The 23,813-nt window shown below is 38.7% G+C and overlaps 1 protein-coding gene across 1 annotated transcript in view; it reads right to left on the bottom strand.

The window, feature by feature from the left end:
- The window catches only part of DCDC2 (doublecortin domain containing 2), a 52,679-nt gene that overhangs the window by 6,900 nt on the left and 21,966 nt on the right, over window positions 1–23,813 (bottom strand). Inside the window, exons 6-9 of the mRNA XM_058816485.1 lie at window positions 23,464–23,607; window positions 22,620–22,674; window positions 20,961–21,156; window positions 6,348–6,448 (exon numbers count right to left, since the gene is read on the bottom strand). Of these exons, the coding sequence (XP_058672468.1) occupies window positions 6,348–6,448; window positions 20,961–21,156; window positions 22,620–22,674; window positions 23,464–23,607 (496 nt within the window). The remainder of the gene's footprint in view (window positions 1–6,347; window positions 6,449–20,960; window positions 21,157–22,619; window positions 22,675–23,463; window positions 23,608–23,813) is intronic.

Genomic DNA, 23,813 nt, shown 5'->3' with positions numbered 1-23,813 from the left:
CAAACAATGAGGTAGACAACAAAAGTCTTAATGGTCATGAAGAGCAGCATGAATACATCTCAGAAATGCAGCAGCAGGAACACTTGACTTCAGTTGCACCAAAGCTCTCCAGAACAGAGCTCCCCTGCTCCTACTCAGGAATGTTTTGTAGCAGCACTGCATAGATTCCAACAGCAAAACATTTTGTTCCTGAACCAGAAAGTGTTGCTAAGTGACAGCAGCCCTCTTCTCTTCCACATCATTTACAAAACCCAGGCTCTTGAAAACAAGCAAATGAATAGTTAAGGTTCAACTGTCTTACACTTCCCACATAGTTCCTACATTTGCACAAAATGACAAAATGCACTGTTCCTGAAAGCAGAAAGTATTTATCCCTACAACATTTAAACTCCAACTTTTTCATGAGATAGGTGCCATTACTTTTTTTTTTTTTACACAACACATACAGCACCTGAATCCACAGTGCCTAATTTTTCATAATGTCACAGCATCCAGAATGAATGGAAACTAAAGAGCTTGAGGTGTAGAAAAAAACCAGCTTTTCAAACTCCCTTCATTGGTTTCATTGTCTACTAATTGGAAGTATACTTCCTTCCTTAATGCAGCTATGATAGAGAAGCCAGCATCTTTGAGCACTGCCCTCTGGGGCCCCCAGCATAAGAGGGACATAGACCTCTCCTATGAAGACAGGCTCAGAGGGCTGGGGGGTTCAGTATGGGGAAGAGAGGGCTGCAGAGACACCTCACAGCACCTCCCAGGGCCTGAAGGGGGGCTCTGTGAAATCTGGAGAGGATCCTTTTAGCAGGGCATGTAGTGACAGGACCAAGGGGAATGACTTCAAACTGACAGAGGCCAGGGCTGTATTGGCTGTTAGGAGGAAGTTCTTTACTGTGAGGGTGGTGAGGCACTGGCACAGGTTGCCCAGAGAAGCTGTGGATGCCCCGTCCAGGGAAGAGTTCCAGACCAGGATAATGAGGCTCAGAGCACCTGGTCTAGTGAAAGGTGTCCCTGCCTGTGGTAGAGGGGTTGAGATGATTTTTAAGGTCCTTTTCAACCTAAATTATTCAAAGCTTTGACAATCTATAATAAAATTAGAAAAATATTTTCTAATATGTTACTAAGCCAAAAATACCTTTTTCCATCTACTTCAGTGACACTTAAGTTTATTTTTTCCCACAATATTTTGCATGCAAATTTTTCAATAAAATTTGCCTAAACTTCACTTCCTATAATTTAGTATGATCTGCTGAGCATACCTGCAGCTAATTAGAAAATTGTTAAGCATTTTAAAAAATGTCCTACTGAGACTGCAAAAATACAAATTAAAGCAAGTAAGTTATGCAATTTGAGAAACTGCCTGCTCTAGGATTGCTGAAATTTTTCAAAACAGGGTTACACAGAGGAAACTTTTTTCGAAGTGGTGTCAAAACTAGTTTTACAAGAGGTTTACACTGCCAGGCTTCACTCAGAAGTGAAAGCCCTCAACTGTTGGCCACAGAGGCCTCTAAAGACAAGGTCAGGCATTGCTACTACAGCTTCATAAATCACAGCTACCCAATGCAGATGATGCCTTGAGAAGCTGCTCTTGTACTGCCCAAGGTGTATCCATTAAGGTTTTTAACAAATACTTTATTCTTTAACTCTCTCTAGCCTCTGTTCTAGGTCAGCCTTCTCAAGGCACCACAGAAACTGAGGAAGGATCTCCCTTCTCATTCTGAATTGCAAGGAACCAATGAGAGTAAGTTTCCTTGTCTCACACAGACAAACAATAGCAACATTAAGTGTAAATCAGTGGAGCTGAAAGAAGAACATGCAGTGGAAAATATTATCTGCCGGCTTGTCAGCACTCAAAATTCATAAGGTTTAAATTACAGCTGCATCATTTGTAGTGAAATTTGAGCATAAGAAGTTCTGCATGTGTTCTTTCCAAAAGGCATTTTGAAATCCTTACTGATGTAGTGCAAAATGTTTTCTTGTGAAAAGCTGTAGCCTTTTTAATCAAAAAATGTCTCTTCAAGCAGTCGGCCTGTTGTAATGTTGAATCAACATAAACTTTAACATTTTGCCTTTGGCCATGGGGAAGATAAACATTTTATTCTGCTCACTGAGGTGGATCTTGGGTCTCTAAAGCAAAATGTGTATTCTATAATGAAAACTGCAAATAAAAGGTGAAAATTTTCTGCTACTGATGATATACTCCAGCTCCAGCTCACCTAGGAGAGATACACAATCTCACATCACACCAAAGCCCAGGAAATGGGAAATAATGAGTGGAGCACTGCATTAATCAGTGGACATATCTGTAAAATTGGAAAGCAAATGGATAATGAAAGAACCAAGAATGTGAACATCTACAGAAAAACTCCAAACCAGTGCCTATTAGATAAATTTATCACCAAGTAATTTTTACAAATAAACACAGGAGAGAAGCAGATGGGGATGATGAATCTGGAGGGGGAAAATAACCCAAAGAACAAACCAAAACCCAAATTGAGTTCTTTCCACATCACATCTTAATAGCCAGTATCATATACCCCATGGCAAAGCAGGCTGGCACAACAACATGCCTGAATTGCTTATGGGGTCATGCATTGGATAACTTCAGGTCTCATAACTCTCCTGCTTTCTCCACCTCCCAAGGGCTCAGCATGGGAGAAGAACAACCATGCTTATGGAAATGGATAAACTGTTTTGCACTGCAAGTGCAAACTTGCAGTGTTATTTCAGTATTATCAATAGAAACTGCTGCTTTTGTATTTTAGAACTTATAGAGAATGAAAGAAAAGGAGTAGGTTTTTCTGAAAGCTTTAAAAGTTAGAAATTTTTCTCTCAAAGTTACTTTGAATATATTTGCATTATTACCAGCAAATTCAAAGTAACACACTTAATTACTATCTCCAATAAGAAACTACTATTGTTTTGCTGCCTCCCTGTCAAGAACCACCTTGTTCCCTTGCTATTTGCACAACTGATTTCATAGTCTGTCATCAGTCCCCATGAATGTTGACACAGTGATGCAAACAACCAACTTGGAGTAAGCCTGCATGTCAAAAGAAGAAACTAATCATTTTGTATTTGGGAGCTGAAGTCTTGGTAAAGAATATGGAACAGAAAGGTCTGGTTTGGTTTAAGGCAAAATATTCATTTTTTCTTCCTTGATGTTCAATTACAACTGTCAGCTAGTCAGCAGTAAAGCAAACCCTGTTCTTTTAATGTGTTTTCAGCTGGCAGACAGCATTTTACAGAACAGGACATAAGTGAGAGTCTAGCCAGTATAACACTAGGTTTAGTTAATGGCTAATCTGGCATTTGTTCAACTGTGTATTTCAAACAGCAAGACAGAGAAGGTGCATAAAAAGAAAAAAAATATTATGCTCTATGTTCACCACCTCATTTATGTGGCTGATGGAAATGATAGCCTATCACAAGTGTCAGCATTCTAGTGAAAGCTGGCATGTAAATATTTATGCATTATGCAAGATAGTCAAGCCCTGGCTGGCTGTCCTTTCCCATATTTCTAGCAATAACAGACACTGCAGTGCAGATAAGAAAAAGCTAAAAAGCTTTACATGACAGAATTTAAAACAATTTTAAATGGTCATTAATATGAACCTGAACATGCAAAATGCTGAATGCTTCTAAGGTTAGAGTGACCTTAGTTATCTGGGAATAAAAAGTACTCTGTGATACTCAGAAGGACATGGCTTCTTGTGAGATTTCCAAGGAAGCTATACATGAAGTTTTAACATTATATATAAACCATGGCTTGCTTTGCAATAAATGTTGGTGCTTTGCTTGGCTTTTATGGAAACATGAAAATCAGATTATTTGTAGCGTGCATGACTGATTTTTTAATATTTTTCCCCCTCGAATACAACTGCTTGCAGTTCCCTGTCCAGATAGCAAAATCTGTTGGTAGAAAAATATTTCCATCTGTACATGATGAATGGACCTTGGTAGATGAGCTTAGAGGTATTCAGCAAGTTCCTAGCATTGCAAGCTTGCCAGCACATCTGATGCTCACTGGCAGCTATGTGTACAGTTCTACTGCCAAACAGAAGAGTGGTAGTAGAGAGTTTTTCCCCTCCCACAGGCAGAGGCAAACTGGGGAGACACACAGAGCTACTGCCTGTGCTGTAGGATCTCTGTAGAAAAGTAAGGCAGCTGGTTCCAGGGTTGGATTTCATATGAATTGCAGTCAGCCTAAAAACTAAGGCCTGACAACCCAATTTACACAGCCAAATGTTCTACACTACCCAGAGGAATTCTTTACACACCTCCAGAGGCCAATAAACAAGCTAATAATTTCTGAATTTGATTATTACACTGTCAAGACCAGAGTAGGATGTGCTTCAGGATGTCATAAGAAACAAAGATTAAGACAACAGCTGGCATGTTCTTCCCCAATGTCACTGCTATCAATATTACACAACACATCCTAATTATCACTACACCTCACCAGGACAACCACAATTAACAGGGCTGATGAGCCCTATGGTGTTCATCCTATAAGACTCTGAGGCTGGGGCAGGTATGTGCTGTGAGAAGACACAGCTGTAGCATTCCTTCTATCAGGGACCAAGACAGTCTTGTTCTTGTTGCCTCCATCACCGGATTCATGGGTTTTCAAGAACAATGCCTATAAAATAGCTGAGCAACATTCCTTCCCATTGAAGTGAATAAATAATAAGAATGATCCTTCTTAGCAACAGGAGCCTAAGATAAAATCTGTGTATTTTTTTAGATAGTATAGTGTCGGTCTTCCAAGTGGCAAATAAGTTCATACAAGATCTATTTCCCCTCAGGTATTGTGTTTAAAAGCAGAACACAAGCTCAAAGTATATATGTCTAGTATTCTTTTACACAATACAAATAATTTTTTTAAAAAATCAGCCAGATAAATAGTAAACACTATTTAGTAAGCAATTAAATATTGTCATAAGCTCTAGCCCATAAAATTTTTTTGTTTGTCACTGTGCTGAACTTTCTCCTAAATATCTCTCCAAAATATCTTCTAAATATCTCTCTTCTGCTGAGAAGGACTCAAAGCTGGACAAATACTCTAGATGCAACCTCAGAGATGGCGAGTCAAGAAAGATAATCAGTGACCTTGATGTGCTGGCTGTGCTTTTACTAGCCCAGCCTGCACAGTCCACCTCATCGCCACAGGGAGAACCACCAACTCAACTAGGCAGCCACAGGAGCTCCATGGCCTTTCTGCAGCTCCTTTCTAACCCACCTGTCTCCAGACTGCACTGAGAGTTAACTGCACTACAGATGCCCAGCTTTGTACCTCTCTTGAACTTCTGAGGCTCAAGTCACCCTATTCCCTCAAGCTGCTAAGATTGCTCTGAAAGACAGCCCTGCATTCACCTGATAACAGCAGCTGGGCCTGGCTAAGGCTGTGTCCCATGCCATCATCTGTGTGACCCATGAACATATGATAATGTCTCAGATACAGTATCAAACCATGAGGACCAGCATCTGTAAATAGGTGCCAGTTAAATCTCAACCAGCTGACCTTTTAAATCTCACCAAACCAGGTGTAGGTAGGTTTTTACCTACCTTTTAGCCCACAAATTCAGTCTCCACCCTCATTAAGGATATTTTCCTCCCCATACTTACCACACTTCTTCCAATTTCTCCTACAAATACAGAAGTCTACACTGAAAGCAAGATAAAGGACAGTAACTGCTGTTACTGTTAGATTCAATTTACCTAGTCCTTGTATTATTTCAGTCCACAGGACTGCAAAGTACAAAAAGGGAGATATAATCTTATATTAAGTTATCAAGACCCATTTATTGCACATAAATCTTAGGATTAAAAAACTGGCCAACAAAGCACCATGTTGCTCCAACAGAACAAAGTGCTGTCAGCTTTAACAAAAATCAGATAAATCTGCACCTGTTGTGGTCCAGGACTGGAGGAATACTGCTCTACCAGTATAAAGAGACTGCAATTCAGGTGAACTTATTTGGTAGGATGTAACAGTGGGGAGTCTGATTCTCTAAGGCTCTGTAAGAGCTCTCAGAGCAGTTGAGATTTAACTGGCACCTATTTACAGATGCTGGTCCTCATGGTTTGATACTGTATCTGACACATTATCATGAATGCTGATGAAAAGGTAACTGACATATTAACACAGAAAGGGAGATTTGCTGAAGCTGCCATAAAAGAAGCAGTATTGTTGAGCTTACAGTCATCCCCACAGAATTATGTTGTACACTTGAAAGAAATTGAGGGAAGAGAAACAACACACAACCTGTAATCCTTAAAAAAAAAAAAAAAAAAAAAAAAAAAAAAAAAAAAGAAGCAAAACCATTTATTTAAAGCTTGATCACTACCTGGTCCAGTGGAACTTCCACAAGAGTATCTTCATCTTCTTGCACTTCAACGGCCCCCCACATTTCAGACCCCTCTTCTCTGGCTTTGTAAATATCTTCACCTATAATGGGAAAGACAAAGTGGAAGGAAGTGAAGTCCAATAGTGCCACAGTGTGGCTCAACTGCTGAACTGCACATTCAATTTTGCTCCTGAGAACAGCTTTCTGAGCTGACCCATCATTCCCCATACAGTTCTTTCAAGTCTTCAGTCTCCCATTACTGTCAATTGGTTTTTCTTTCCTTTTAACAACAAATACTTATACACCACATCACTTGGGGAAGGGAGGAGAAAAGCCAAAGGGAAAGGGAGCTGAACAAAGTTCTGGATCTGAAGTTCCTTCACTCTGGGCAAAGGTCCAGAATGAATCTGAACTAGGTACATTACAACAACAACATAATACTTATGTTTCTACAGCCAATTATAGTATCCTTTAATAATAAGCATTACAAAATACATCTATCAAAAATTTCAGTCCCTGAATCAAAAACAAACATGCTGAATCAGGTTAGAGTTAAAAAATTAAGAGAAACAGTTGGATTAGCTCTACTCCTCAACTCTGGGCACATGCATGTAGAGCTATGGCTGAAACTCCACATCCACATTAAAAGGCATGTACTCCTGGAAAATAAGGATTAACAGTTACATTTTGCAGAGGTTTTACACCATTTAGTTTAAGTAATTTCTTTTCCCTGAGTATAAGAAGCAACTAGGGGTCTTTGAAGTTTCCAGCACAAGTCTTATGATATTCAGAAAGTGAACATAGGTACATACAGAAAACAATTTCCAAGTGATGCACGATCCTCTGTATTTTCCCCTGAACTGAAAACAGCCCAGAAACTAAAGGCACAAGTTACTCCAAATCATTTCTCTCCATTGATCTAGGAAAGATGAAGATGTGCCCATATCCAACATAATATGTAACCACAGTAAGAAAGACAAAAAAGTATTTCCACTGTTTCTGACTGCCTCCTAGTTCTTCCTTGCTAATGTCAACTGACCATGCAAATTGATCTGCATTGCTGCATGCTGCTAAATGAACAGCTTTAGTGTAGCACAGAGCCACTTTGGTGGAAAAGTAATTAATAAAATCCCAAGACCTAGAGAATTCCAGAGTCCATCCATGTAAAAAATCAGCACTGACTACTCCAGTAGTTTTTCAGTTACTTTTTCATCACTATGAGAGCCAAGGGAAGAGTTTGCCCTGGGAACAAGTTCTGAGGCACCATACTGCTGCAAATGGCTGACTGGAGGGGAGTGCCAGATGGCCTTGGACAGGGGCCTGACACCCACTGCCCAGAGGACCAGAAGTGAAGGCCATTCTCCCAGAAATGAAGAGGCAGAAATGGGGGTTTCTATGGCACATCACAATGAAATTCCAAAGTGGTACTGCTGGGTGCATCTTAGGAGAAAGATTTCCTAATGGACAGAGCACCTTGAATACCCAGGCATCAGTCCTGCTGGAACCCCCTACCAAAAGGTCCATACTACTACATCCTCTGAAAGTAACAATGTTGGAAATACCAGAGGGGTCTTAGCATCATTGCTTGGATTCCTATCCTAAATAACTCACATATATTTTTCAAGACCTCATTTTTGTAATTCACATGAAAATAATAATTTTCTTTTCTGGCTTCCTTTCTCTTGGGATTTACTAAATACGATGCGTGTGCATGGATGTTCCATTGAAACCAACAAAGGACATTCAATACTTGATAGCAGTATGATAAACCTTGGACAATATACCTGTATATATCCCATTACAAATCCCCTTTGACACAAGACTCGTTTGGGTTTTCTGACAAAATCAGCAATAAAAACATGGAGTGGCTGAGGATAACAAAAAAATGCATCTGAACAGATGCTACTTGTACTTTTTCAAAGAATCAATGCACTTCACATTTCCCATTTTTCTGAGCTCTCTAAGAGACAGAATGTTCTGTTTTTCTTACCTGGTATTATCATTGCTGCCTCTCATCACAGGCACTTGAGTTATAGATTTCCACCATATTCTGAGAGGAAAACGTGATGTGTTCCCTAAAAGCCACTATGAAGACTCTCCTATTTCAAGGCTTTCCTTTAAGTATGTAAGAAAATAGCCTTGCCCTAGATTCCTTGGCTCACTGAACTACAGAAAGTCAACTCAGTGTCTGAAAGAACTGTATTTAATATCACTATCCTTCCATTTAGGCTCTGTAATAACACCTTTGCCTTCAAGGTTCCCAAGTCTTTCAACCAAAATGGGGACTGTCTGGCCTCTAGAGGTAAAAAGGATTTGGGTGCAGGGGCAATTTTCATCAGGTTTTTACTCCAGGGCAAAAGGAGGAGTACAAGGGAGATGAACATGTGTTACCCCTGGAGGCCAAATCCACTCAAGAGCTGAGGATTCTCAATTTTAAAGCACCTCTTCTTAGAAGAGCAGATCAGGCTCAGGGCTATGCTGAATAACCCAAGGGACGCACTTACACAGTATTTTGAAAAAACTTACTCATGTAACCAGGAGGGAGCAGGAGAGAGGAAAGAAGACTGTAAGTTTCAGTAAGGAATCATATTTCTCATTTAAAAGAGAGTGCCCAAAAAGGTAGTAACAGCAGGATTTCAATAAGCAAAATCTGAAATCTCCATGGAATTTCCTCCAAGCACTTTCTAGCGGGTGTTTGCTAAGAAAGCTGGTCAGAAATGAAAACATATTAGTTGAAAAGAACTCTGCATAACACTGCAGCATCTCTCGGGGATACCACTGTTCATTGTCTTGCACAGAAAGCATTCTCAAGAGAAACAGCACTCCTGTTCTTCCACAGACTGAAAATATTATTTAAGGAAAATAGAACATTTACAACAAAAGTGAAATTAATTATTTACCTCTGCACAAACATAAGAGAATGGAAGACACATGTCCAAAATTCATGTATGGTCAGGGAAAGAATTAAAATACTTAGGTCTGAAATGTGCCAAAACAGATGAAGAAAAAAATTACACTAACTGAAAAATGGGGAAGTTGTAATACTTGAACCAAAAATTCCAAAGGAAATGGCAATGAATGCAATTAATCTTACATTAGGACACACAGAGTTGCCTTTTGTTATAAAAAGTGAAAAACAAAAATTGCAAAATAATTTACATTAAATTAATTTGAATAAATGGAGCATTATAAAAATAACTTAAAATGTTAACATTATTAGCATTGCTACTCTACAGCCAGAAGTATTTACACTTTCTGCATGTGAAGTTACAAATATCTGGAGAATGGAAGATTAGTGAAAGGCCAACACATTTCTTGTTTGTTTGATTCTGTGTCAAGATCTTGTCAACAGGAGTTTGCAGGCCACATTAATCACAATTATTGGTGCTCTGAGTTACTTCCAAGGAAATGTTTTCAGTTGGGTAACCTTGCCTCATATTTTATAGATAATGCTTTTTGGTTTAGGAAAAAAAACTATGAAAAATGTTATTGATGCAATATTTCACATCTCTGTGTCTGAATCATTAGTCAGTTTCTTCACATGTCTCTAAGGGAGAAAACACAAGAAAGTATTTTAGAAAATGCCATAAATTACATGAAGAACCATTTCTGCAAGTCTCCATCCTCTATTGTTATGGGCTTCTATTGCAATCTGGGTGAAGCAGAAATATGTGGCGTACCCTGCCAAAAAAAAATTCCAGGACTTCCATTAAATGGGACATTTATGACTACTCCAAACAGTTCATAAAAAATTGTAGATTAAACATGCTCCTCTTTTATGAGTCAGCTCTGATTTTCTTGTGCCTCAAACTACCTGAGAACTGACCACAGACAGGGCCATGGCAACACTGGGGCAGAAGAGCTCGGAAAGGGGGTAAGAAAGGAAGGTGTGTCTCCCCATGGCATTGCTGGTAAGTATAAACAGAGGATTTATTTCAGTTAGGTCCTCGCTTCTCCATGCCACAGCACGTGCAGCTTCTGTCAAGAGGCCAAGCAAAATATTACTGAAAGTTTCGTGATCTTTTGTGGGGATATTTTTCCATGGTGTCCAGACAAAAAGAAGACACTGGAGTTTTTCAAGTTTTGCCAGTCACTGAGTGCCAATAGACTACCTTGAGCCAAAAATCAGCACTATTTTTTATACCCTAAACAAAGAGAGCTAGGTAACCAAAACATCTCCTGTTATTTCTGATTATCTTAAAGCAGGGTCATATTCAGCAATTGAGGTAAAAAGGGGGAAGAAGAACCTGCAGAAGGGCAAAAAACAGATCATTCAAAAGGAGCAGCCAGGTGGAGAGAGAATATGCAGAGGCTGGAGGACAGAGACACTGATGGAGGTGATGAAGGCACAGTGATGTTAGAAAAAATATGTGGAATGAGGAACTGTATAAGAGAAAATAGAAAGATGAGGAAATACTGGTGAGAAAAAGGGAAACAATGGGGTCCAATGCACTGACTGGAAGGCAGAAAAATGGCTTTTAGGTAGTAGAAGAGTAGAAGCTTGAAAGAATGAGAGGAGGGGAATAAACCAAGTCAGCAGGTATCCCAGCCAATTCAAGCTTCTTAAAAGAATCTTGCTTCAGGAAAGCCTGCAAAGAGGAATGCTGTTGGACTACTACCTGGTATTGAGTGTCTGTATTCCGATGTTACACACAGAAGTGCAGCAAAAAAAACCAGCAATGAAAAAATGCTCCTTGTTTTCAGGCAGACATTTTTACTGACTTTTTGTTCATATTTATTTCTTCAACAAGCAATACTTATTAAGACTCTGGAGAGTGGAAAGAGTTCTTACAGGATTTTTTGGTTTCACGCTGAAGAGATGAACAAAAACTGCAACCATAAGGGCTTTCCTACAGAGTATCTTCAAGAGTTGTGCTCTCTCCTGCCTCTTCTCCAGCTCCATAATCCCACAGAGAGAAAGAATGATGACATCTCAGGAGGATCCAGATGGTTTAAAGCTCTGAATTCCTTGAAGTTTTGTCAGTGTTACCAGGAAAAAGGAACATTTGGAGCCTGGTAACAGTAGTTACCTTTCCTGCCAAGGAAAGGTAACTACTGCCTCAAAAAAGCCGTGGACCAACTCAACCTTCCCCCAGTAAACTGAAATGATACAGGTGTTGAAACACTGGCACCTACTTTATGGCCAACCCCTACGGCTGGGAGCAAGGAAACCACACAAATAGTACGAACAAGAGAAATTTTCAGCTGAAAAAGGCAGTGAAATTACAGGAGCAGGATGTTACCTCTACACTTAGTTTTTGGTAATCAGGTCCAGAGGCTGCAGGTGAGAGGAAAGCACTGTGGTCAGGTTTGGATGAGAACCATGGAAAGGATAATGACTGGTAAACAGGGGGCAAGGTTTCTGAGTTTGTACTTGGCCAAGGTCTATCGCAAAGTGAGCAGCTCAGTGCTCAGCTGCTTTCAACAAGAATAGAAGGTGGTACTGTATTCCTGCACAGCTTTTCAGCTCTTTGTTGCAAATGGACTGATAAAACAAATTCATTCAATTTAAGATTCAATTTAAGACAATTTTAAGACTTCCTAATGACTTTCACAATGACTCTTAAAAGTCAAAGATCTTCATTTTGAGAGTTACCTACTCTGTCCTGGCCCTTATGCATGCCAGCTCTTGCTGATTTTGCAGCCCTTGAGAATTCATTTATGTGAAAGGGATTCTGCTGCCCATTCAGGAGAATTTTCCAGCTATTTTCTAGATCTTTTTTACTTCCTGATCTCCTGATAGGTCCAGAACAGGTAAGCAAGAGCAAATTTATAAATGCCCAAAAGATTTCGACTAGCAACATTTCACTGGTCACATTTTAGTAGTTGTCTCAACACAGAAGTGTTCAGTGTATTGTGCATTCAGTTCAGCATGTAGAGAAAGAAACCATAAATTGGTGCATGTATAAGCAAGCACGTCCTGGTTAAAATACAAAGATCATTTTCTGTTTGATGCTATTCAGTATTTCAGCTGGAATTCTTTTTCTACACTTTGATAAACAAGGCTATATGACTTTATTAAACACCAATTAAATTATATATTAAACTAGCTGATAAGAAATCTGTACTTTTAAAATAATTAAGCACAGGAATAAATAGCTTTTATTTAAGCTCCTTTCGTAAACATCATTAACTATGAAACATTTATTGCAGCAAAAATTACAAAATTATAGAGATATTAATGCATTTCAAATTTTAAACTGATTGAAATTTAGTAGTAAAAATTTTAAAAGTCATTGTAATAATAATCTGCCCTGAATATTTTGTGGAAATCTGAGGCATTTACTATGTGCAAGCCCTATAGGTAAGGAAGGAAGTTAATGTGACTGTAAAAAAAAATTAATGTGACTTACAACAGAGGCTGCATCATAAAAGCAGTAAGTAAAATTAAAAACAAAATGTAAAAAATAAAAAAGTGGCTCATAAAATTGAATAGTTTGCTGTGAGGGAACAGAAGGACATCTGTTTATGCCTGCATACAACATAATTTTATATTCTTGTTTTGTGTGTGTTTTGGGGTTTATTTAATTTAAAAGTATCTCTGTTGAACAAGATCCATTTCCAACAAGGAGCCACTGCCATCATGATAGTTCTGCATGTGTCTTTGTGCCTGTGACTCCTGTCATCAAAATGCAATGGAATTGAAAAAAACCTGCTAGCAATATACATATGAAACTGTTGAGAATATTAAAAAGTGCATAGTTTTCTTTCCTTGATACTATTGCAGCCTCAAGTTTTTAAGCGATTGCTTCCTCCCTTTTGAGAATTTTAAATCTGTAGTATAATTTGGTGCCATTAGAGAATGCTGACATCTGATTATCTCAACAGAAACTGCAAAAGGTGCTTCTAGAGGTTGCCCTTGTATGCAGCACTCTCCCTTACTAATAGGAAATCTGGTAATGCTGGAGCAAAGGAAAAGCTGCCATAGCTCAGTCATCTTTATACACCAACAGCTACAAAAATAAAGGACTGACTGTCATAATACAAAGGTTTTTTCTTCCCTCTCCATGTTTTGGCTCTTCATCCCACCTACTCTCCATGTTTCTAAGCATCCAATTCATTAATTTATTTAAATTATAGATCATTAAGGAAGGCCATTTGCATTTTTAAATTAAGAAAGCAGTTCTCATTCAGCCACATTTTATAAATTCCATGCCTGTTACATAACTCAGCCTTCTCTTGAGTACAGTTGTGTGCTAGGGGCTAAACTGTCACTAAACAAATGCAAAAGCCCTGAAATGTCTGTCCTGGTCCCATCATTCCAAACGTTTACACCCTCCTGCCAGGAATTAAGCAGCATGCTTTCCTGCTGATAAGTATGTATTTTCCTATTTAACATTTTGTGAAGTATTCACTTCCCTAAAAGCAAACCCAAAGAAACTTGTGTGTTTGATTAAAGTGGCTGCAAGGTTTATAATCATCTTAGTTCCACACTGGCATTAGAATGCTCTGGCCACCATGATCCAGCGCTGTAACAATACACACCTACAGCAGAAAGGGTTCTCATTTCTTCATACAGATTTATCTCCTACTATGCAAGGAATAAGCCAGCAGGTCTTGTAAAATCTCTGCAAATGAGAAGCTCTCTCTTTCTTCAGCAGTCTTTTCATCTGCTTTGACAATACCAGAATGATATGGTATTGTGTTTTAATGGCAGATAGTCTTTAATCTTAAAAGCTGTCAGCAGGAAAACACAGACAACAGTTTCAGCTCACAATGCAGAGTGGATATTCAGCAGCCCAGGTTTGTACTCTTTGGCAAGTTCATAATTTTACTGAAACCAATTCAGAGCAGGACAGCAATACCTGAGATTCTGTGCAGCTTTCCTTATAAATAAGGGCCTTTTTCTTCCTTTTCCTTAGCCAGTAACAAACCCAGGAAACTGAGATGACAACTAACTTCTAAGACCTCATAATACTCAAAAATAGATCTGAAAAACTGTGGAATGGGTCAGCCCATGTCCACTCTATGACTTCTCCAAATCAAAGAAAAAACTCAAATTCAACCTCTAGAACTTCAAACTCTCTAAGTTCTTTTATAGTTTATGTAGAGAGTTACTTCACAAGCCATGTGGCCACAATTAAACTACTGCATTTGAATGGAACAGGCTTTAAATAAGGGCTCTCCCCTCCAAGAATTTTCTGCTACACTTCTGCATTTGCTACTTTCCTGATCAACTTCCTACACATACTCTTTACAGGATGTGGCACAAACCAAAAAATTAATAGGCTGGGGTTTTTTTTGGTGGTTTGCTGTCTTTTTTAAACCTCAAAACAAGCTGCTGATAATTAAATATACCTTTGGTGTCACTTTCATAAACCCAGATTCTGCTGAATTCTGAACCAGATGCACTAGTCTAAGCTCTAAACATCACATTTCTAATTGCAATTACTGTTGCATACAATATATTCAATGTTATTAAGGCTTCTATGAGTGCAGTGGAAGCCTGATCATAACATTAATATTGTTCCTCATAGGTTACAAACACAAAGCATCAGCTCACAATTTACTGGATTTGCCCTGAGAAGGGGTGAATGTAAGTCTTGCACAGAGCTTTCAACTCTAAGAAATTCTTTAATCATCTTTATTTAAGAAAATTATGAAATTATCAGTTGTAATATAAATGGCATGCTGGTGAAATTCTCAGTGTATTAAAAAAATAAAGTCAAAGTAAATATACAGCTAGCCCAACTAAACTCAGTTGGAAGATTGGGTTAAGACTTAAATACACTGTGCATAATTCTTCAGAAGAATTAAGAACCAGGAAACAATAATTTTCAAACAGTCTAGCACTCAAGAGAAGTATCCATGCAATGCTAAATTGACAGGGGAAAGGAAAGCAAAGAATATGGGATACATTTGCTACTATGAACATTTTCTTTTTATCTATTTCCATACACCCCAAAATATGCATGTGTAAACTCACTATGCAGTTTATTGGTTTCAGATTAAAATTAATTAATCACTTATCAGTGACAGCCAAATGCAGCCAGCTAAAATGCCAAAAGTATTTTTCACTGTCCATCAGGAAAAAATAAAATTATAATAAAAATTAAATAAAATTCCCAAGATAGAGACAAATGCTTCCCTTACTCAATCCAAAGCCTTTGAGTTTGAGAGACTGTTTTGGAATAAACTCCAAAGCCAATTTAGGAACTGCAATGAGCCTTCAGAATAGACAGTGGAGCTGTACTGATCAAAACAGCATTTGGGAGTCACCATTATCACTGTGTTCCTGGAGCTGACTTCTGATTCTCCATGAAGAGTAAATCTCCATTGCAGAATAAGACTCCTCACACTAAAATGAACCTGAAAATGTCATCATTCAAGGCAGCAAGGCAGCAATCACATACCTACTTCAGCATATATCCAGTACTTCAGCACCCAGTCTAAACTAGATTTCTAATTTCACTGTCAGCTGAGAGAACAAACCAATCTGAATACCAGCTTGTAAGGTATTTTCATCAGCAGCCCCATAGTCACACAGTCACTGTGGGGGTCTGTCTCACCCTGAGACAAGGTGACAAACCAGGACAGAGCAAGGGAGATTCTCTGCTGACAGGGAGACTTTCAGAGCACTAAAAGCACACACATAGGAGAAGCTTGAACAGCTTGTATTCTGCCCTTTCAAGCTGCACTGGGTGTTAGTGCAGCTCTCCAGTGTATGGAGAGTGTCCCCAGAAAGGGGAATGCACCCTTTGCCTGTCCTTTGGATCCCAACATGCTGTCCCAGCAGCATAAGTCCTTCCAAACCCGAAGGGAAGTGTGACAGGTCCTGAGCAGACATGCAAACAAAGCATACAGGCACAGCGTAGGTACAAGTATGCACACACCATGTCTCGCTGCCAGAGGAAGCCATGCCCACTTATTTGTATTCTGAAACCCAGAGGCCCAGTATCTTTAAACATTAACTTCAGTGGAGGGGTTTTTTTGTTCGAAATGAAACAGCTCTTTGTTTTTTAACAAGATTTGTCCAGTTTGCCTGTTGGCCTTCTTTCCTGTTGGCTTTCTTTCCTTTTAACTAAATTAAAGATTCTTGTTCCACAGCTGTAGCACAGCATTCACATTAACTTGTAATGAATGCTTAAAATACAAAAAAAACACCAAAACCCAAACCAATATTCTTGGCTCTGTTGAGTTCTCAATAAACTTCCATAATTTTAATACCAAGCACACTACAGTTGTGCAGGCTATGCTTAAAGGCTGCATGGCAATAAGGTGAAATTATGAAATTATGAAATGAACTAAGCATCTGAGCTAGTAAATAAAGGAAAGAAAAATTGTCTTTATGGTATCAAAATGACAAGGTTAAACAACAGTTAAAAGAATCCAAAGGAAAGCAAAAAACCTTGGGGGAAAAAATCAGAGCTGACATTAAAACTCACCAATCCCCCAACTCTTAGAAAAATCCAATAATTAATAGCATCATCTGAGGATTGAAGTGGTGGTATTTGGGAAAACCCTTAGGAAAATGCTGATGAGGGAGAATAAGTCTCTGATGAAATGACTGAACCTCTAGGTCCTCCTCTAAAAAGGAAGAGGTTCTAGAATTAAAAATTATACCTGTAATTAAGACTGAAGTGTTCAAAGGACCTCAAGGAGGTCAGAAAAAAAACATGGTCAGAACTACTCCCTGGGATGCCTTGCAAGTGGCAAACATACGGGAAAAATATGGATGAAAACCAGGGGAGTCAGAGACTGAGGATTTGTTGAGAATAAGTCTCTCAGGAGCAAGTAGAATATTGCTGGATGGAAGTGAAGGTATGGATCAGTGAAAAATGCACTGTCTGTCCTTTTTTGCCAACTAGAAGAGAAGAGGGAGACTCCTTTTCCCTGTGATGTTACAGGGGGATCTAGGAAAATCTTCCTGGGGAAAAAAATAATCATAAGAGATATTTTACTCCAAAAATTCTCAATTTTTGTGGACTGTCCTTTCCTGATGAAAATCACTTTGCCAGATAATTCGGGGCTGAAGATGAGAAGGAGTAGGGGAAGATAGAGAACTAAGAAATTCTGCAAAGAAAGGAGGTCGTATGGTAAAATATTGACTCCATGACATCGTTGTAATACACTGATGTAATTCAACTTGATAAAACAGATATTACATACAGAGGCATAAACATTCAAGTAGGGAAAGGCACAAGTATAACTATTACGTTGATTTTATTAAATTTTCCTGAATACTGCAAGGTTGCTATATTTTAAATTCTATTTCCGTTAAAAGGCGTGCTTGGTCTCTCAGAGCCTTAATAAAATCTTCTTTCAACTTCTCTCTTTTCTCTACTACAACCTAAATTTCTACATGAGAAAAGGACCAAAATATGTGATTTACTACTTCCATATGCTGAAATTTGCACACACCATCCCCTTAATTTAGACCACTATTCACTTATCATAAGGAACATTCTGTTAAAATATGTCCGTCTAGAGCTCAGTAGTCTTTGAATGCTAGATAAAATCATTCCATAAGGCTAGATACTGGGAGCCAGGAGTCTTATTAAACCTAGGACTGAGCCTATCAATCAAACCCATTCAATAATCTGCAGGGCTGCATATTGGGCAGGGGAAACAGAGGTTATGGAAAGAGCAGGACCAGCTTCCATACCCACGTGGTCCTCTCATGAAATATTCACCACTATTACAAGGCAATGTATGGACACTTATATGGATTCATCCCAATCTCCACAGAAGTCAATCCTAGTATGTTAAGATCTCTATTGAAAGAAGCCCTGATAACGTGAAAAATGGTTTCAGTAGGGTGACAACACCAAATAGAGAAGACAAAGACAAGACAAAGAGGAGATGTAATGCATAGTGAAGTGTTACCAGATTCCCAAGATGACCTTTCCTCTTGGGCAAGACTCTTTCATGACACGGTAAACCACGCTAGGGAAATGGGCTGGGAAACTCCATCCTGGAGAACAAACTTGGGCCTTTCAGAGGGGCCCAAAACCCCAAGTGCAAAGACTTCCTGAGTGCCAGGTGAGGACTTTTAAACATACCTTGCCTGAGACAGAAGAAGGGTCAAAACAACCCTGAAGCAAAATGAGCTCTGGAGGACAGCGGTAGCTTTAGGTACTCCCCATGCAGCTCTCAGGCAACAACCAGAGAACACTTAGTGAAAAGAGTGCAAGGGGGACATGTGAAAAAAACAAAAGCTTTCACAGAAAAAACATACCTGCAACTATTTAAGGAGAGGAAAAGAGAAACAAAAAACCTCACTAAGTACTAGGAGAACTTTGGGCTTTATCACCTGGCTCATTATAGCCTATCAATTTACTTACCAGTAGGCCTAGAAAACATCCTTTGAAATACATGATTGATAGAGGAGCTCAAATTTCACTGAACACCCCAATGGATGCTGAGAAATTAGACATAAGTTTTAAAAGAAATAGGGACCATGCACCAGACTTGAACAAATGAACAAAGTAATTTATGTTGTACTGCCAAAGTCTGTTTATGTTTACCTGGGGAAAGACAATGGACCTCACACACTCTTGCAGTCACAGAACAGGGAGAAAATACTTCAAGATACAATATCTTTAAAAGAGAAGTTTGGCAACTGTCTGATGGGAATATTTGATCATTCAGGCCCACAAAAAGTGGCCTGAAAAGAATGAGAAAATTTATTCAACATCAAATGGTTTTAAGCATGTACTGACAGGAATGAAATTGGTATCTGGACTGTTAGCTGTCACTAAAAGCAGGTATACTAATGCCAAAGCTACTATTTCAGGGCTCTGTAACTGCTTTTCCAGTCTTCCTGTTCCAGATTACACACAAATTGATGATGGATTACTCCTGACCAGCACGATGGTACAGCACTGGGACAGAAAGGAGAGTATCAAAGGAATTTTTCATATCATTATGAAATTATTAATCTTATTATCCCCAAGCAAACAAGATGGTGGAATGTGCTGATGATTTGTTGATAAGCTACTTTACACTTCATGCGTCTGGATGGGATAAAAGGCTTCCCTCTGTATTATATGAGATAGATAAATGACAAGGACCATGGTATAATGAGGACTTTGCAATGCTGGCTTTCTGTCAAGGGCAGTCTTTGACAATGAGGGTTGGTGGGGCAAGGGATACTCCCACAGCAGCACGGCTCACAGCTCCTACAGCCTGCCTGGCCTGAGCTCACTCCATCTTGAGGTGTGACCAGAACAGAATGCACAAAAGATAACAGCTTTGCAGGAGGTGACCATTAGGAGTCATTGTAGGACCTTTTCTTTTAGCCACTTCCCTACAAGCTACCAAAGTTCTGACTGCAGTGGAGCTCCCACACTCCACTGAGTGACTGAGTCAGAGGTGAGTGAAAAGTCTTTAATTTCTCAAGAGTTAGAATCATAGAACAATTAAGGTTAGAAAAGACCTTTAAGATCATCAAGTCTAACTGTCAACCCAGTACCACCACCATGTTCACTGTTAAACCTTGTTCTCTAGTACAATATCCTTACTTTTTTTGAATATTTCCAGGGATGGTGACTCCACCACTTCCCTGGACAGCAGGTTCAATGTTTTACAATCCTTTCTGTGATGAAAACTTTTCCTAATAGCCAATCTATGCCTCCCCTGGGGCAATTTGAGGCCATTTCCTTTTGTCTTGTTACTTCTTACCTCAGAGAAGAGATTGAACCACACCTGGCTACAACTGTCCATTCCCACTTTTACTAACAGGTCTTTATATATGGAGGTAAAATAGAGGATTACAGAGCTTCTCCAAAAGTACACTTGAGCTCATACTAGACAATCCACTGCCTTGAACAGCTTCTCCTAGTTACACAAGACCCATAAAGCATAGAAAAGCTGAAGCAAGAGGCAAAGTCCTTCAATAAACTTAGAGGCTTTCCAACCAATTCTGTCAGCAGGTGGAACAGCAACAGCATTACATACAGAGACATAAATATTTCCCTATTTATGTTCTATCTATCAAATATGGCTGTACATACATACATATATATTTTTTTATATATATTCTAGCTCTTTAGAGAAATGAGGGGAAAGGGAATATCACACTATAAGATAACAGTTTCTCAAATAGGATGTTTTTGCCTAAATTTGCAAACTGCTGCCACTGCTGTTACAGCACAGAGACAGGCAAATTCTGAAAGGGCCTCCAGCAGCTCTGCTGCAGGATTAGTCACAGAAGCTGCCAGCCAACTGGAGCTTCTGTCTGTGTTCCTCCCCTAGGCTCTAGTTGTTTTGTTACACAGAGCCAGGCAGGTAATCAGGGATTCTCAGGGACAGCAAGGGGTCCTTTGAGAACATCAGCTCCTTTTCTTCACCTTATTGCAGGGCAGAATAGTGGGAAAATGGTGAAAATATATTTATTTTCCTTTACCAAAAGCATAATGATAGAACCATATGAGCTTAACTTCCAAGGAATACTAAAAATCATACACTGCCTCTTGTGCTCTGTAATTGAAGCGAGGAATGCAGTGGCGATGCTCAGGTGCATTTCCTAAGCAGAAAGAACTTTGGCAATTCCAGTTTCCCAGAGTAAATGGACAATTCAATAACTATTCAAGCATGTTATTCTACTATTTCACTGGTTTAACTGATGACCAAAAGCCACTTTGCTACAACAGTGTTTATCTTAGTACTGACCATTATCCTGAAGGATTCCTGGGGAAGCTTTTACTGTCTGTTTTACTTTTGTAGAATGGTTAGAAAAGTGTTGTCTGGACACAGAATTCTCTGGATTCTGGCTTTTTTTGTCTTTCCTTTTGGGAAGCTGAGACGAGGAACTGTTTTCTCCCTGGTCACCAGATCCAATTGTAGACTTAGACTGCCCACCATTTCCCTAAAAAGAAGAGGACATAATTATCAGTGGTGTGAATTAAAAAGCTTATTTTTTTAAATTTCATTAAGGACTGGTATCAGGTGTTAAGGAACCGTAATAATTTACAATTAGTACATTTAAGTGATACCTTAAATTATCCAGAGAAGGATAACTATCTTATGAACTTACTGTATGATCTGACCAATTAAATTTTCAATAGCTTCCAGGAGAAAAATCACATATTTATTATAAGGAAATAATTTTTCATTTAATGAAAAGAATGGCTGGATGAATCTATGCATGCATGCATATTATATGCAGCTATCTCTCATCCATATGCGTAGGCAGCCACAAGATATAACACATTAATAGGACTTGCTAATATATCACTGTCTGTGTAAATGAGAAGAGAAGCTGGAGGAGAATGACAGCCTTCATAGGGCAGTCACACACTCAGTGTAATGTGAACAGAAACTTGTATGTTTTATTGCTTACTTCTTTTTAGTGGCTCCAGAGACTTGTTTTGTTTTGTAAAGAGTGAATGGACATGATCAACTACCACAATTATAACGACAGACTGTGAGTCTGATTCCCTGCTGTCTTGTACAGCAAACTGCACTTGTGGAGAACTGGTGGAAACAGATACTTATATTCTGTTTTGGCACTAAAATTAAATCCACAGAGGACTCTTCTTGTAGCAATGTGGGGTTAGGCTCTTCTCCCAGTCAACAAGCAACAGGACAAGAAGAAAGGGCCTCAAGATATGCCAGGGTAATTCAGGTTGGACATAAGGAAGAATTCCTTCACTAAAGCAGTGATTAAGCATTAGAACAGGCTGCCCAGAGAAGTGGTGGAGTCACCATTCCTGAAAGTATTTAGGAAACAACTGGATGTGGCACTTGTGCTATGGTTTACTCGACACGGTGGTGATAGGTCAGAGATTGAACTCGATGACCTTGGGGGTCTTTTCCAACCTTAATGGTTGGATGACTCATTTTGTACACATATAAATAGCTAAACAGGATACAAAGCAGTGAAGGATCAAGCTCTGTCTGTAGTGGTTACCTAGAATAAACATATCAAATTGCAAACTGGTTTAGGACATTTTTCAGACTCAGTGTTCAGAAACACTGTTTTCTGCAAAATGTTTTGTGAAAGGTTCTGTGTTTTTCCTTAAGGTATATAATTTGAATGAATAAATAAATAAATACACAAATGATCAGGTTTATAGGAAAGACCTCAACCCAGCAGCTAATCTTTGCTATGGAAGCTTTTATCAAAAACAAAGCAGCCCTAATCACAACAATATTTTCTCAGATTTCTTCTGTCTAATTGACACTGCAAATAGCTAAAGATTAATCAGGCTTTAATAAGCATGCCACCACGTGGCTGTGAATTTTTTTCTCTTCAGATTTAATTAAGACCCAAAGGACAGGGATTTTCCATCTGCCAGAATTTAGCTGAATTAGAAATTTGCTACTTACGCTGCCTTTAGACTTTCGAGATCCCACAACTGGAGGTAGTACAGAGGTTTTGGAACTGCAGGAATAAACCATATATTAGAATTGTGCGACCTGTCCCTGGCACAGACACTATGTATCTATAATCAAGGCAGATAACACCAAGATGGCTATGGCAACAGAGATAATTGCTTTTTTCACTGTGTGTTTTCACTAAGCATCACTTGTTCTGTTTACTAGACTATGTTTAAATGCATAATCATTAACTTATTCAACAAGTGCATTACCCCACAATGCATACTTTATACACCAAAACCTTGCAGAGCAGTATCCAGTGCATTACTATGTGAATTCTTACAATTTTCATTTCTTTCCTCTTCTTTCAATGAAATGGTTCCAAATTCTCATGTTTTCCAAAGGTACAAAAAGCACAAGTTTCTCCTTACAGACACCTAGTTTAGCACTCTATTATGTGATTGTTCTAGCCTACAAAAAATAGACCCAAACATAAAACAATCTTAAGGGAGTATATATTGCACAAAACATTACTAACCAAGAGTAGACCTAAACTGCTGATTCAGCTGTGCACATTTTTATCCCAAGGAAAAAAAAAATAGGATTACTTTGACTTGTATTAATTTTTCTTGGATGCTAATTTTGTGATACATGATCAAGGGAATGCTTATGAGATGAACTGGTCTCCTGAATTTCCATTTCTGCTTTTGTTATTTTTATCTCAGCTTTCTCAGAAGCTGACAGTGAAGGTTTGCATCCATAACTCATGCATCATTCTTGGAATAAGAATTTTTTACTTTACTATTGGCACACGCAAACACACAGGAATGTATCACACACTTTTAGAACTTACCCCTGTGGCCTTCTCATTGTAGCCTTGGACAGCAGATCACCATATGGCAATTTCTTAAACTTTTCTCTACCCACTGCAACATAAATTTGCCCATTCTCCAAGTCTGACCCATTCTGAACAAGTTTTCCATCTACAGTGTAGAGTCTGAAAAATATGAAAATGCTTATTATAATAAACCTTAACATTCAGTTAGGTGCATTAAGAGCACTGAAAGCTATGTTAATCTAAACTCACTAAATATATGTTGAATTTCCAGATATGAAACCCAATAAAGTACAGCAGACACCATACAATGATCAGCAACACAGTTTTTAAAAAAAAACCCAACCGAGAAAAAAAAAAAAAACAAA

Source organism: Ammospiza caudacuta, chromosome 1 (assembly GCF_027887145.1).
Source record: "Ammospiza caudacuta isolate bAmmCau1 chromosome 1, bAmmCau1.pri, whole genome shotgun sequence".
Lineage (NCBI taxonomy): Eukaryota > Metazoa > Chordata > Aves > Passeriformes > Passerellidae > Ammospiza > Ammospiza caudacuta.
This window is presented reverse-complemented; position numbering and strand designations above follow the sequence as displayed.